The sequence below is a fragment of the Protopterus annectens genome, chromosome 4.part1 (assembly GCF_019279795.1).
Source record: "Protopterus annectens isolate FY-2018-M chromosome 4.part1, PAN1.0, whole genome shotgun sequence".
NCBI lineage: Eukaryota > Metazoa > Chordata > Ceratodontiformes > Protopteridae > Protopterus > Protopterus annectens.
In genome coordinates this window covers 370,465,790-370,482,952 of record NC_056734.1, presented here as the reverse complement: position 1 = coordinate 370,482,952, position 17,163 = coordinate 370,465,790, and the positions used below count along the sequence as shown (strand labels likewise).

The 17,163-nt window shown below is 42.0% G+C and overlaps 1 protein-coding gene across 1 annotated transcript in view; it reads right to left on the bottom strand.

Moving 5' to 3' along the window:
• Positions 1–17,163, bottom strand: part of ABCF3 (ATP binding cassette subfamily F member 3) — a 1,867,236-nt gene that overhangs the window by 785,831 nt on the left and 1,064,242 nt on the right. Inside the window, exon 14 of the mRNA XM_044070185.1 lies at positions 7,443–7,519. Within this exon, the coding sequence (XP_043926120.1) occupies positions 7,443–7,519 (77 nt within the window). The remainder of the gene's footprint in view (positions 1–7,442; positions 7,520–17,163) is intronic.

Here is a 17,163-nt window from a genome sequence, read left to right as displayed (position 1 = left end):
AATCCTGTAACACAGGAGGCGACTCTGTTTTCCAACACAGTGGGTAAAACATGGAACTCTCTTCCACCCAGTCTCACCAATTCCACCTCCCTTAATACATTCAAGAAAGGTCTCTTCCACCACTTAAAATCCCACTGGCTTTGCCAGTGTTCTAATCCAGACTAAGTAATTTTTCCCAGTCCTTTTCCTCAGTACCTTCCACCTAGGCATTAAGCCATCTACTTTCTACCTGAAACTCATAACATGAAGGTCTTGTCTTCTTCTCTGCAATTGTTATTGTACATATTACTGAATTTTTAATCTTTTTCTTCCATCTATGTATGAAATGTATAATCTATAACCGTATATATCTGTCATATATTGTTGTCATCTACTTTGTAATATTGGAGCTTTTCTCCCCGGGCCTCCGCTGAAAACGGACATGTGTCCAGTCGGACTATCCCAGTCAACAAATGTAAAATAAAATAAAAAATAAAATAAATAAAATAAAATGCTAGATGGTACCGGCTGTCCCTCCGAAGTAGGTCTGATAGGATCAGAGCTCAGACCTGAAGGAGGAAGAGATGCAGGATCCAAGACTGCGACAGTATTGAATCTCTCGGTCGAGATAAAGCCTTCTTTACTACCTTGAAGGTAGACTGACTGGGAGAAGTTGTGACAGGCTGCACCAAGGCTGAAATCTCCGAAGCGACCAAGCTCCGACCCTGCCCACAGCTGTACTTCGAGGAGGGAGTTAGACTCAAGCTATCTAACCCCAAAACTCCAAGGGGCAAGGATGGCGCTGACATCTGTGTGAACCCTGGCCCTCTGGATGTGACGTTGATGCTTTTGCTCCAAGACTCATGCCGATCCAAGGGAGTAGGAGTGGATCCAGTAAGGGAGGCCAGAGTCGAAGACCTAGCTGCCTTTGGATCTGACACTGACATTCTTTGGGCTCTGGGGTCAGAGTCCTCCAAAACCACAGGACGGATCAGAGAAGGAGAAATGAATACATGGGAAGTGGACAGAAGGCTCATGGATCAGATGAGAAAGACAGCCACAATGAACCCCATCTGAATCTGAGTTCTGAGGAATTTCCTCCTCCTCACATACCCACCAGAAAGACTTCTGGGGATCTGATGGATGAGGTTGTTGAATGTGGCCTAGACTCTCTCCTCAGCATTGTTTGGAGAAATGGAGCATGGAGTTGAGGAGAGACGGGATCAACTGTGAAGTTGGGTGAGCAGGTTCATGGAGACTTTTGAAAGTATAATTGTAGAATCAGCCTTGTTTGGATTAGAGTGCTTTCTTGGAGACTGTCACCATAATAGTAAGATCCGAGGTTGTTGGATTAGAGTGCTTTCTTTTGGGATCCAATGAAGCTGGATCCAATGTTTTTTGGATTTTGTGAGGAGGCTCCGATTAAGTCGATGCCTTCTGAGAATGGGTAGGGCATTTCTTACGGGACTCCTTGGTCTTCAAAGAAGGCTTGGATGGTTTACTGGGGGTTTGAGCCCCTAAAGAGGAAGCAACAACCACTTAAGAACAAATAGCACAATCAGTATTAAAGTATGCCACTCCTAGGCAGTAAAAATACTCCCTGTGGGCATTAGAATTAGGGATTTTGTGCCCACAGGAAGTGTACTCTTTAAACCCAATTGATTTCTTGGCCATGATAAAAAAAAGTAAAATGAACAGAGAAAGAGGAAGGCACAGTCCCCCCCCCAAGATGGTAAAAACTACCAGCAATGGTAGACAGAATAGTGTGTAAAAGGTAGAAAATAAAAAAGGAAAAGTGTAGCACCAGCAATGGAATGACAGACTATCAAAAGGTAGAAAACAAAAATAAGAGATCTACTAGAACCCCCCCCCCCCAAAACTCGACAATAGGGAGAGGGAGGATTAATAAAATAGTTAGATAAAAAGTTGTAAGGAGTTTTCTAAAATATATGCTACTCTCAAATACTTAAAGAAACCAAATGACGCTCTTGAGAAGGATCTTCATCTGTGCAAGATGGTGGCAAATGAGATTGGGGCATTGTTGGTTGACTAGGGCATTATGGCTAAGGGAAGGAGGTAGAGAATTGGATCCCAAGTCTAGTGCATGTGGCAGAGTCAGATCCGGTACCCCATATGTTGGAGAAGAATTAAAAGGGCATTAGATCCTAACTATACAATAAAAGGAAAAAATACTTCCTTATCACAAGGAATAAACTGAATTAATTCCACTTCAAATCCTCCTAGGATAAATAAGAAAACTGGCACCTCTGTAAAGGACAAGAATAAAATCTTTTTCAACCTGTATTAGAAACCTTAAGAACAATACCAAACACCATGCAAAACTGATGCATAACAATAATGCCTATTCAGGCCCTGAAGACATGGCAAACATACTAGCAGACAAATTCAGTTCAGACTTCACCCCCTGTACCCCCAAACTTCCACTGCATGCCATGCTCTTCCCACAAATCACTTAAGATCAAGTCCTAAGGATACTGTCCAAAACCAAGAGCACTATTTTTACCGGGTCCATACCTATAATTTACATGCATAGCTGTTACATCACAGTTGCTTTTTTTTTACCAGTATTAATCATAGAGTGATGTTTATGATGCTGGAAACTGATGATGTAATGAATGTTGTTAGTGCATATGCTCCACAAGTTGGGTGTGTGATGGATGAGAAAGAAAAATTTTGGAGCGAGTTGGATGAAGTGGTGATGACTGTACCAAAGGGTGAGAGACTGGTGATTGGAGCAGATTTCAATGGGCATGTTGGTGAAGGGAACAGAGGGGATGAGGAAGTGATGGGTAGGTATGGTGTTAAGCAAAGGAATGCAGAAGGTCAGATGGTAGTGGATTTTGCAAAAAGGATGGACATGGCTGTGGTGAATACGTATTTTAAAAAGAGGGAGGGGCATAGGGTTACATACAAGAGTGGAGGAAGATGCCAACAGGTGGATTATTTCTTATGTAGGAGGGCCAGTTTGAAGGAGATTGGAGACTATAAAGTGGTGATCAGGGAAAGTGTAGTTAGGCAACATAGGATGGTGGTTTGTAGGATGATGGTGGTGAGCAAGAGGAAGAGTGTAAGGGCAGCACCAAGGATCAAATGGTGGAAAATGAAAAAGGGTAATTGTCAGGTGGAGATCAGGGAAGAGTTAAGACAGGCACTGGGTGGCAGTGAAGAGTTACCAAATAGCTGGGAAGAAGTGGGACTGTCAAAGAGATGAAGAAAGTAGACAGGAGTATAAGGAGATGAAGTGCAAGGCAAAGAGAGAGGTGGCGAAGGCTAAGGATAAGGCATATGAAGAGTTGTATGAAAGGTTGGACACTAAGGAGGGAGAAAAGGACCTGTACCGATTGGCTAGACAGAGGGACCGAGCTAGGAAAGATGTGCAGCAGGTAAAGGTTTTAAAGGATAATGAGGGAAACATACTCACAAGTGAGGAGTGTATGTTGAGCAGATGGAAAGAGTACTTTGAGGGGTTGATGAATGAAGAGAATGAGAGGGACAGAAGGTTAGATGATGTGGGGATAGTGAATCATGAATTGGAATGGATTAGCAAGGTGGAAGTAAGGATAGCTATGAAGAGAATGAAGAACGGAAAGACTGTTGGTCCAGATTAAATACTTGAGGAAGCATGGAGGCGTTTAGTGAAATGGCAGTGGAATTTCTGACCAGATTATTTAAGGAAATCTTGGAAAGTGACAGGATGCCTGAGGAATGGAGGAAAAGTGTTTTGGTACCGATTTTTAAGAATAATGGTGATGTGCAGAGCTGTAGTAACTAAAGAGGGGATTAAATTGATCAGACACAGCATGAAGTTATGGAAAAGAGTAGTGGAAGCTAGGTTAACAAGGGACGTGATGATAGTGATCAGCACGGTTTCATGCCGGGAAAGAGCACTACAGATGCAATGTTTGCTCTGAGAGTGCTGATGGAGATGTACAGAGAAGGTCAGGAGGAGTTACAATGTGTTTTTGTAGACTTAGAGAAAGCATATGATGGTGCCTAGAGAGGAGTTGTGGTACTGTATGAGGAAGTCGGGAGTGTCAGAGAAGTATGTAAGAGTGGTACAGGATATGTATGAGGGTAGTGTGACAGTGGTGAGGTCTGCGGTGGGAGTGACGGATGCGTTTCAGGTGGAGGTGGGATTACATCAAAGATCAGCTCTGAGCCCTTTCTTATTTGCAATGGTGATGGACAGCTTGACAGATGAGATCAAACAGGAGTCCCCATGGACTATGATGTTTGCAGATGACATTGTGATCTGTAGTGAGAGTAGGGAATAGGTGGAAGAGACCCTGGAGAGATGGAGATATGCCCTAGAGAGAAGAGGAATGAAGGTCAGCAGGACTAAGACAGAATATATGTGTGTGAATGACAGAGAAGATAGATGAATGGTGAGAATGCAAGTAGAGGTGGCGAAGGTGGATGAGTTTAAATACTTGGGATCAATAGTTCAGAGTAATGGTGAGTGTGGAAGACAGGTGAAGAAGTGAGTACAGGCAGGATGGAGTGGGTGGACAAGAGTGTCAGGAGTGATTTGTGACAGACGAGTACCAGTAAAAGTGGAAGGGAAGGTCTACAAGAGGGTAGTGAGACCAGTTATGTTATACGGGTTGGAGACAGTGGCATTGACAAAAAGGCAGGAGTTAGAGCTGGATGAGGCAGAGTTAAAGATGTTAAGATTTGCACTGGGTGTGACGAGGGTGGACAGAATTGGGAATAAGTATAAGTATATTAGAGGTTCAGCCCAGGTTGGAAGATTTGGAGATAAAGCTAGAGAGGCAAGATTACGTTGGTTTGGACATGTGCTGAGGAGGGATGCTGAGTATATTGGGAAAAAGATGCTAAGGATGAAGCTATCAGGTAACAGGAAAAGAGGAAGGCCTAAGATAAGGTTTATGGATGTGGTGAGAGAGGACATGCAGGTGGTTGGTGTGACATGGCAAGATGCAGAGGACAGGAAGAAATAGAAACAAATGATCCGCTGTGGCGACCCCTAACGGGAACAGCCGAAAGAAGATTAAGCATAGTCTCACCAACTCACTACTAAATCTCATCAGCTTCAGCCTTAGCCTTGAAAATGGCTTTGAGCTAAAGGTGTGGAGAACAACAGTGGTCACCTCCCTCCACAAAGGTGGACCCACCACTGATCCTAGCAACTACAGACCAATAAGCCTTACAAGCTTTATTTGTAAAGCAATGGAAAACATAATTATGGAGCTCATAAACAGAGACACTGGAAGCTTACAATCCCTGTGCAAAGCAGCAGTATGAATTTGTAAAAGGAAGATGCTGCTTACTAAACTTAGCAGATTTCTTTGACAAAGTCACTGGGGCATTGGATAGGGACAGGTAAGTATACACCGCTTACCCTGTCCTGGCAAAGACCGTCAATATCATTTCACATTCTGGCAATATCGACAAACTAATACAACAATATGTAAAACTTTATGCATCTCTCTGGATAGTGAACTGGCTCAATGGCACAACAATCAACCAGGAATGGGGGGCATGTTGTCCTCTATAAGACTCATTAGTAGTTAGGTCCAGCATGGATTGGTACTAGGGTTGCTTCTACTTTGTATTTACTTCTCTGTGGTTAAAGCTGATGTCAAGGGTCTGAGGTTGACCAAGTCTGAAAATGACTGCACACATGAAGCTATCACAGACTTTCCTCCTAATGAGCCTAACATGCAAAAACCTATAATGTCGGGAGCACAGCCTAAAGCTGAATGCTTGGAAGTGTAACACTGTGTCCTATGGGAAACACAAGCATCCATGCATATACTATATAAATAAAACTGCGCTCAAAACTGATATGGTCATTAGGGACCTAGGCACTCCTTTGACCACCATATATCTTGCGATTGTCAGAAAGTTCTTCTACCTTGTCCACTTGATGTTCATGGCAGCTATTACAATTAGAAACTCCTCCCTCAGCAGGCCTATAACAGAATATAAAGCACCCTTTGATATGTACCTATCCAAACACATGATCCACCTTGGAAAATCCCAGCACTTCCTGACCAAAAGACTCAAGGGCATGATTTGCATGCAGCATTAGCTCTCTTCTTAGTCTCATGCAAACTCCTAATGGGTGACCTATGCCCTGCCCGCAAGGCCTTAAATGACCCAGTCCTGTGTGACCTCCTACACATTTGCAAAACCTGTAACACCATGAACACCTGCTCAATAGATCTGAATCTCCACAACACAAACATAACCTGTTGGTAGGATAGCCACAGCTCTCAAAAAATTATTCTCCTCTAGAAAAGACTTCCCTATTAAGTAAAGCAGCTCAAACTCTCTTTGAACACAAACATAGATAAGTGGATTGATAACTTAAGGTCATGCCAGGACTAACTCCTCTATCCCTCATGGAAAGGGTGTGTAAGCAGTAGAATTTGTGGTAGCTATGTTACCAATACAATCTACCAAATTAATAAAATAATATTTGTTTGGTAACTAGGCTGGTAGACTGGTTCAAGATCCTTCTCATCCACCACCTGGGCCATGTGGCAAAGACAATACAAACTGAATATACAAGTCAAAATGCAAAAGCACAGATATTTTAACATAATTTAAACTTAATGGAATAACATACAAACCTATGAATGTCTGGGAAAAGGTGCAAACCAACAACCAAGTATTTGTGGTACAAACCTCTGTAATGGAAACATCGAAAAAGTAAGCAATGAGGTACCTATGTCTCTGGTGGAGTGTCCCCTAACTGTACCATTTTCCAATAAGCAGTTTGTCACCCGATGGCAACAGGTAATACTCTTAGGAAAAACATTTGCAGTCAAGTCAGTTTAATCACTGCAAGCCTTTCTGTCCCTGAGCAAAGAGATGGAAATGTTCCAGCATGCACAGGGTATTAAGGGCTGATTCTGACCTTTCAAGTAAAGTCAGAAATATAGGTGGGCAGACTTAAGGATGGTTTACTTTCTGCATGAAATACAGGGTAGTGCTAGTCAATAGCTAACCACTGTGAAAGGTCAGATATAGTTACCAATACATAAGGGCATAAAGCTATGACATCCTGCAGTTGGGGGTGCTGGTCACCACCACATCATTTTCCTAGAAACAAACTTCAACCAAGCCAAACTAACATGCTGGAATGATGGCAAGCATGTCAGCCATATAACACTCAAGCACCAAGGAGAAGAGGGTTGGGGTTCTCCAAAGGAGAGTACAGATGCAGAATCTCTTTAAGGAACTACTTGACCAACTAATGCAGGATGGTAATTTTTTCATTTATGTAGTGATGTTGAGCAGAAATAACAGACACAGGATTCTTGAGTCTGGATTACATCAAACAAATCATACTGATGATGCCACATTAAAAAAAAATTCAGAAACGCCTGCATGCTATAGCAGTTCATATAAAAGTACTCCAAAACACTGAGCCAATGCGCAGTTGACTTTCCTTATCAATAAAGAATACTCACAATTTCTCAAGCAGCTTGAGCTTGCTTTGTACCTGCGATGCTCTATTTGCATTGTATCGGAATCGGTCAATAAACACCTAGAAGAAGGAAATAACAGATTTAAAGGTGAACAAAAAAGATGCAGATAAATCACCTAGCACATTCAAAGACCTCATAGCATTAGAGAAAAATGAAAGCTATTTATCTACTGAATTTCCAAATCTTCTTGAGCTTCTCAGGCATCAGCAGAAAATCCAGACTAAACATGTCCTCTACATTGCAGGAAGCACTTTTTCCAGCTGTCATCATTAGTTCTATTTATCTTTCTGAGCAATACTGATAAACACTCACAAAAGGGTGGGGCAGACCTTACTTTCCTCAGGTCATTCTGACCTCAGTAGCAATAACTAAGATAAAACGCAAGACATCTTTCCCTCCCAACATGAGGCAGAGAATGTGCAAATCTGTGAAGGTTGGATTAAGGTCAAGTTCTCTGTTGAATTTAAATTCTTACATCATCTGGAGTCGGCCTCTATTAACAGATCTACCCTCACCAGGTTACCTCAGTCAGAAGGGAATCTCAGATGAATGACCACAGTACAGACGTGGGAGGGATGGTATTCTCCATATCATTACATCTTTATGGAAGAAAATTAATGTAATAGTTTTCAAAACATTTGGCATTCCTCTCACCATTGGTTATGCTTCAGCCAAATATGTGAGGAGTCAAACATCTCCCTACACAAGACCAATACCTAGTCTGAACAGTAGTTCTAACAGTGGCAAAATAATGAAGCTCCATATAAAAAAAAAACACTGACAGGCACAGTTTTCAGTTATACTGAGAAGTTAGTGAAACAATGGGAAAACAAAATACCTTTGATCATACTAACACTAAGACCAGTTCCATGACAGCGGTATAAAGGAGCGACTACAGCACAGGTGACCAAAGTTTGATTAGTGGTTCAGGTGCCTGAAGCAGATTGTTGGGGGAAAGGGAGTGAGTGGCTGTTGCCAGCCCAAACTTCCTAAGAGAGACAGCTCTAGCTTGCCCCACAGGTTACACCTAGCAGGAGCACAAGGCGTTTACCTAATGGAATTAGAGCCTACTGAGGCTGTGCTGTCACAGTACAGTCACACTATGAAGAAAAAGGGAAATGTGCATAACAGGCATACTTCCACCAGTTCATAGGTATTTAATAGGCTAGCTGCCCTTGCACGCCATTTTAAGCCTAACCAATTTCCCATTTTGTGCCAGAATTAACCTAGCCCATTTGGTTAGAGACTGGCCTTACCCATCCCCTGGTCAATAATTATATATTACCCCTTATGAGAATAACTGGGATCATATAGATAATTTAAGGGAACCCATGCATGGGGTACAGCATTTAGGAGCTAACTCTGTCCATAACTCTGTCCATTAGTAATAAAGGTGGCAGTCCCGGGTTAAATTTTCTGTTTCACATTCATTGATCCAAGCTGCACTTGAATATGGACAGGAATGAACTTTGTTTTATGTGGATGGGGAGTCTCTTCCACAGCAGCAGCATCCTCTATAAAATATACCTGCCCCTCCAAACCGTTCTGCTGATGTTGCAAAACAGGTTTACACCCCCTGACAGCATATTTCTGATGCCATCTGACTTGCTGATCTGCAGTAAATCCATCAATACTGCATTGGAGGATGCCTTGTATGACAGACGCAAGTCACCTATTAGCAGTCTGTAGGATGCAGAGTACAGTGACAACACTTTGGAGTCAGTCCATGTAGGACTTCCTGTTTAGGCATTTATCCTTTTAGTAAGGTATCTCAGATGCATACCTCTCAACCATACTAAAGTCCTCAGTATTTACGGGTTTTGAGGGCAAAATAAAGGGGTGCCATGAATTCCGGAGTAGCCCCTTTAAGTCCCGATTTTTTCATTTTTTTTTTTTTTTTTTTTTTTAGTATACAAGTTTAAATTTATTTATTTGCTTTTGTTAACCAGAAAAGTCCACTGGGCTGAAATGAGCCCATTTTCAGTGAAGGCTCGGGGAGAAAAACTGTCACCATGTATTGTCAGGGTGCAAGACTACATCAGCTTCGTGAGGCAGTGCCTGATTGCCTGTATGACTCTTGGATGTGGGAGATTTCAAAAAATGAAAATAAAAACAAACAAATAAAAACTTCAGGTGTTGACAGCTGCCAAGACTTCAGCTTGTGGCTGTGGGGAACTCTCACTTTAACTGGACATAATGCCTTGATCAAGCTGAAACGATGGCAGTAAACATAGGATTGCTATAAACCTTCTTCCTCTCATCTCTGTCTGTTGTGTATAGCCAAAGTGAAAGTAGGCTGTTACTTTTTAGAATTCTTATCTTGCCATGTTACAATATGAGGGACTGTACACGTTAAACTGTACTTCACGTCTTTATTTAAAATTCGGCTAAAATCAGGGGAAAATAAAAGTATGTTTGCTGACAGTTTGTGAACAAATCCAGAAAAACTGCTACATACAGGTGTTTAAAGATTATTTTAGCTGTGCTTTTTGAACATCAGGACTGAAACTGTGTATTTTATTTTTTTAGAGTGCGGTGAGATTATTTGGTATTATGGGGAAAGCCACGTGTGCATGGATATAATTACACCCAGCTTGCAACTCATTGTGTCAGCATTTGTCCCAGTGGCAGGTAGACTGTAGTGATACTTAAAAACAAACTTCTTTAGAATGCATTTTAAAGAGAGTTTATTCAACAAGAGTGTAGTGTGAAACCACACTATCAGAAAAACCCTAAGTCCAAAATTTTAAGCAACAAACATAACAAAAATGAGAAAATTAGTGAGTCCAGGCTGTTCATTCCATTTAAAATTAAGTCTTTATTAAGGAATTAGGCAGATGAGCGCTGCTGTCATTCTATATATATATATATATATATATATATATATATATATATATATATATATATATATATATATATAGATAGGGAGAGAGAGAGAGATAATTGGTTTTTCATGTTTATTACAAGACTTTTCTATGACAGAATAATTAAGTGCAGGCAAAAGCCAACAGAGTGCATTTGGAGGGGCTGGACTTAGTCACCAAGTTAACATAAGGTTTGTCCCCTTTTTTATATTAATAGGACCAATGAAAATAGAGACAAATGTAGTGGCCTGATTGGTGGCCTTTTATAACTTGGTTTGCTTAGATTGGTGGGTTTGATCATCCTGGGCTTGGACTCACTAGGTAGATTTGAGGTACGCCCCCTTTTACTAAAAGGACTAATGATGTTAAAGCTAAATGTAATGGGCTGATTGGTGGTCTTTTAAAAACACAGTTTGTTTAGACTGGTGGATTTTAAAAATGATTACCACTAGGTCAAACACTGGAACTTTAACCTGTGTTTGTGTATATCTATGGTTGCACTAAACACAGAGTCAAAAAACTCAGAATGATGTTTGACTATAGAGGGAAAGTGTTTTTTTCCCCTGGGAAAAAATCGCTGTTCTGTGTTTTCGTTGTTATTGTGTTTCGAACTGTACAGTTCGATATTACAATGTTCGAACTCCTGTCAGTTCGACGTTGTACTATAGACCCTAATTAAATAGTGATTAAAAGTTTAATTTATTTTGCCTGTGGTACTAGAATACAGTAAAATGTTACTCACTTTAAAAATACAATTTTATGATTCTGTATCTGCACTCTGCATATATATAAATATATATATATATATATATATATATATATATATATATATATATATATATATATATATATATATATATATATATATATATCCCATGTCCATGAAGTCCAATAATGAAGACAACGGTATGTACCATCTCTCTCAGAGCAAGAAATCTGGACAAAGCCAAAAATAATGGTGGGACAAAGGCCCAACAACAGAGACAGATTTTAAGTATTGCCCCTGCAAACTCAGATAATTGCTACAATAACAAGTTTGCTCCATTATTTTTAGTGATTTAAATCTTTGTGTTGGTATCCCACAATTCTAATGGGGTGGGCAGGGTTACATGATTATGTATGCAAATTTTATATTAATCTGCATCACAATTTTTGGCCAGTTGTACTTACTTTTCATGTGCCTTTGTCCAGATTTTTAATATTTCCAGGTTGAGAGGTACACTCTGATGGTGTTCCAGTTTTTGCATGTGTCTCGATAGACACATGCCAAAGGAGGCATTATATTCGATGACTGGGCTAATGAGAGCTGAGCAAAGGGGGACAATTACATTTCTAGATCAAGACACAATCCATTTGTTTATACGCTGTGCAATATAGAAAGACTTTCTTACAACAATGGACACGGTCAAAAGTTAGGTCACTGTCCACACAAATTCCAAATTCAATAACTGGTTCAGCTCTTGGGGACATACTGTTAATGTGGTAGTTTCCCTGGGATAGATGGCTTTCCAAAGGATACAATAATGCATTTTTTTGCCATTTAGTTTCAATTCATGATTTTGGCACCAGTTATTTATTTGGAAAAACCTTCCTGCAGGATGGTTGAGTCATTTGGGGATTCAATGAATGCTCCTAGCTTGCAGTCATCTGCAATTATTTGCAGTGGTCTGTCATCCTCTGTGATCACAGAGCTTGGAGGAGGTACCAGAGGGTAGGCTGCCAATCCAAGTCTAGCAAGTTGGCCCACTCAACCACCCAACTCTCACCAGGAGAGAGCGAGCCCACAGGTGACTTACAGCCAAGAATAAAAGGGCTATAGGGAATTCACCTAGCCTGGACATTTGGAACTGCCCACCTGCCATACCACTGGAATGAAGGAATCACTTGAATGCAGGTAAAGTCATTGGAGTAGGGTTTGGGGGGGGGGGGGCAAGAAAAAAAAAACAAAACACTGAAAGCATGCCATAAATTTATTCAGTCAGTATTTGTTAACGGGCATTTGCATGCATTAGTGATAAGACTCCAGTTGTCTGGCTAAGGGGAGACAAAATCATAAGGCATAACACAGAATACAAGTCGCATTCTAATTCTGAGCAGGAGCAGTTTGCCAGCCCAAAGGATGCGCAAATTTCATTTATGCTTCTTAACAAAGATCCTTGGTTTGTGTTGTATATAACCCTTCCTTTTCTGGTGCAAAACATAACTGGCATCCTTCAGAATGATTACTTACCTCAGTTAAAAGATTAAAGTTAAAGGCAAAACATTTAAAAGTTGCATTACTTCTTGCTGATTACATTTATGCAGACTGTCTTAATGTACACTTCTTAATAAGTGGTGGATTTTAACTGGAAGTGTGCAAAAGAGCTAAAAGAACTGAAAAGCATTTGCATTATAGCTTGCCTTCAGATGTACTAGTGCAATGGTCAACTTCAGCTGAAGTCAGAATAATCAGATGGCATGACAGTGACTGTACTAGCTACTGCTCCTGTCAGCCTAACACTGGTCTTTTTGTCAATCAAATGCTACATGCGTCAAGTGGATGAATAACCTACATCTGTACCATAATATGTACATGCAACACTTCATCTTATTTGCTGTTTGTATACAGTGTTCGAGGAGCTTTCCTCCCCAGAACTCTATTAAAAATGGATCACAACCCAGGTGGACATCTTTTTTACCAAAACATAAATAACAAGTAAACAGCTCAGAAAAAAAGCAAATCCCAAGAAGGAAAGACATCCCTGATCAGTATCAGTAAGAAACTAAGGACCCTCATAAAATCATCCAAGGCTAACTTCAAAAGAAAAATACCCAAGGATTCGAAAGATAACCACAAAGCCTTCTTTAGCTATGTCAAGAATCTAAGTGGCAACTCACAGAAATGCTCTGAGCTAGTGCAAAACAGCACAAAATATACTGAAACTACTGATATTGCCAGCATCCTGGCAGATAGATTCAGTGCAAACTTCACCTCCCTCTCACCTTCAAAAGGGCCCATGACAATACTGGAAAAGTGTAGCGTCCCGGAAATTACAAAAGCACAGGTGAAAACAGCCCTTTCAAAAGCCAAAAACACAGCATCAATGGGGCCAGATGGTGTCCCAAAGCAGCATCTTGCACAAACTACAGAAAGTACAGTTTTGTACCTACCATAAATGTAGATGTCCGATAGATATGCAACTGCAGTCCTGACATATGGGGTTGTCCTGCCTCAGGCAGCCCCTCGGTCAGCCGGATTCCAAAGTCTGGGTCCGGCGTCGGCTGATGTCGCCTCCTCCCCGACGTCAGAGCAGCTGGAGTATAAAGGCATCCGCCGACGCCATCTTCTTCAGTGTTTCTTGCCCCAGATGCCAGGTGCCCTCCAAGGAAGGCTAAATTTGTGAATGGATAAGCAAAAAATTCCAGACATGCACAACAGTAATAAACAGATACACCATAAAAGATAACCCCAGCTAAAAAGGAGAGGGGGAATGGACCCAAGGGAAAAAAGCAGAGGGGTTGGAGGGTGGGAAAACATGACTTCAGTTGCATATCTATCGGACATCTACATTTATGGTAGGTACAAAACTGTACTATGTCCTTCAAGAATGCAACTGCAGTCCTGACATATGGGTTGAATACCATAGCCAAGCTGGGGGTGGCAGGATCTAAGCAAGGGATGGTATAGCTAAAAGACCCTGCAGGACTGCAGATGCAAAGCCTGCTCGTGATCTGGAGTATAAAGGCAGGTTGTAGTGTCTGGTAAATGTATGCATGGAGCTCCATGTAGCAGCCGCTAGAATGTCCTTTGTAGCCACTCCTCTTAGAAAGGCTGCGGATGTGGCTATAGCTCTGGTTGAGTGTGGCCTAATATTGGCTGGCACACCCTTTCCATGGAAGGTGTAACAGAATCTGATGCAGTGTCCAATCCATTTTGAAATTGTTTGTTTGGAGACTGCCTTTCCTTGCACTCCGGCAGCATAGGCTACAAATAGTTGGTCAGACTTCCTGGTGGTCTTTGTTCTGTCCAAGTAGTAACGTAGTTGTCTGTGTATGTCCAAAGTATGTAGCAGCTTTTCCCCTTTATTTTGAGGATTGGGGAAGAAAGTAGGCAGGTGAATTGCTTGATTTAGAGACACCCTGGATATCACTTTTGGCATGAATGAGGGATTGGTCCTTAGAGAAACTCTGTCCTGATGAAAGATGAGAAAGGGAGGTACTGCCATGATGGCCTGTGTATCTCCGAGACCCTTCTTGCTGAGGTAACTGACAACAGGAAGACCGTCTTCCAGGAGAGAAATTGCATTTCTGAAGATGCTGCTGGTTCAAAAGGAGGAAGAGTTAATTTTTCCAAGACGTAGTTGAGGTCCCATGCAGGAACTGGTGGTTTTCTGGGAGGTTTGATATTCTTTATCCCTCTTAGAAACTGTCTTGGCAAGGGATACGAAAACACAAGTGGGTCACAGTTGTAATTTGCTGAGATTGCTGAAGCATGAATTTTAATGGAAGAATATGAGAGGCCACTATGAAACATTTCTGCCAAGTATTCTAATATCTGAGGTATGCTCATTACTAATGCATCCTGTCCCTTTTTAGCATTCCAGATGATGAATCTCTTCCACTTGGCCGAATAGGTTTTTCTGGTGGAAGGTCTGCATGCTTCCAGTAAGATTTCCTGAACCTTTTCGGAGAGGGGGACATGGGGTAAAGTCATGTAAACCTCCAAGCTGTCAGTTGTAATGTTTGCAGGTTTTGATGAACAGTCCTGTAGTTGGTGTTGAGTTCGCAGCAGTGGCCATTGCGGCAAGGGCCACGGTTTGGTGTGAGTTATGCTCAGTAGCAAGGGATACCAATGCTGCCTCGGCCAGTCTGGAGCTATCAATATTCATTTTGGTTGCTCTGCTTTGATCTTCAGTAACACCTTGGTTAGTAGTGGTAGAGGAGGGAATGCATAGATTTTTAGGGCATTCCAGCTGAAGGAGAGAGCATCCGTTCTCCAGGCTAGAGGATGGTGTGTTCTTGAGCAGAACCTGTCCAGGTGGTGATTGTGATGAGAAGCAAAGAGATCTATGTCCGGTCTTCCCCATGCAGTTGTTATTTGAGAGAAAATGTGTGGATGCAGCATCCATTCGTGTGGATCCACGAAATCTCTGCTCAACCTGTCCGCCAGAACATTGTCCTTGCCCGGAACAAACTGGGATTGCAAATGAATGTTCAGTTTCAGGGACTTTTCCCAAAGAGCCATTGTTAGTCTGCAGAGGGGATACGAGTGAGTGCCTCCTTGTTTGTTTATATACCACATGACCGTGGTGTTGTCTGTCCTTATTAGGAGATGGCCCTGTTGAAGAGATTTTCCAAAGGCTTCTATTGCATGCATCACTGCCAACATCTCTTTTTGATTTATGTGCAGAGGCATTTCCGTGGGAGTCCATTGACCTTGAATGCATCTGTCCTCCACGTGTGCCCCCCATCCATGATCTGAGGCGTCTGTTGTAATGGCTTGACTTGCTTGAACTTTGTTGAAAGGCATGCCTTGGTTTAAATGGCTTGCTTGAGCCCACCACAAAAATTCCCTTTGCAGGCATGGGATGAGTGGTATTACGTCTTCTAGGTTGTGGCTCTGTTGAGACCATAAGCTTTTTAGGTACCATTGTAGCTTTCTCATGTGTAGTCTTGCCAGAGGGATCAGAAGAATGCAAGATGCCATGAAACCCAGGGCCTGCAGGATCTTCCTTGTGGTCAGCTGGGTAACTTTTGCTAGGCTTTTGAAGTAATCTGGTAAATGCTGTTGTTTCTCCTCTGTGAGGAAAGCCATTTGTGATTGTGTGTCCAGGTTTGCCGCTAGAAAAATAATATTTTGGGATGGCAATAGTCTTGATTTTTGAATGTTGACTGTGTATCCCAAAGCCTGTAGCAACTGAATGACATAGTCCAAGTTTTTTACCAAGGTTTGTTTGCTGTCTGCTTGTATGAGGCAGTCGTCCAGGTAAGGGTATATTTGAATCCCTTGGAGTCTGCAATGTGCAACTACTGATGCCAGGCATTTTGTGAACACTCTGGGCGCAGCAGATAAGCCAAACGGCAATGCTGAGAATTGATAATGCTCTGTTCCTGCAAGAAATCTGAGGTATCTTCTGCAGCTGTGTCTGATTGGGACATGCAGGTATGCCTCCTTGAGGTCCAGAGTAACCAGCCAAGACCCCTTGCCCAGCATGGGAAGGAGTTGCTGTAACGTCAGCATTTTGAATTTTGGCACAATGAGAAAGGTGTTTAGAACGGACAAGTCCAGTATAGGCCTCCATTGCTTTTTCTTTTCTTGGAACAAGGAACAGTCTTGAATAGAATCCCTGGCCTTGTTCCTGAGGCGGAACCTGTTCTATAGCTTTTATTTGTAACCGCTTTGAAACTTGTAAGAGAGCCTCTGCCCTTTGATTTTGTGGCAGGTTTGGCATGCCTTGTCTCGTTGGTAAGGTGTGGAAGTGGAACCTGTAACCTCTGTCTATTATGTTCGGAATCCATTTGTCCTTGGTTAAAATGTGCCAGTTCTTTGAGAACAAGGATAATTTTCCGCCTAGAGGTGCTTCTCTTTGAGCCTTGGTAGGCGGAGTGAAAGCCAAGTCATTGTGATTGTCCCTGTGGTGCAGGTGAACTCCCTGAGCCACTTCTCTGATTTGGTGGTTGCCATTGGCGGCCCCTGAAGGAGCCTCGTTATTGCCCTCTACCTCGGGCACGCCTGTTTTTCCCCCTTTGTAACTTGTCTGAGTCTGGAAAGGACCAATTCTTTGAAGGCCAATTCCTGCTGAATCTGGGGGGCTGAACCTGGAGGAAATCCTTGACAGTCTGTACTGATTTAGCCTTTT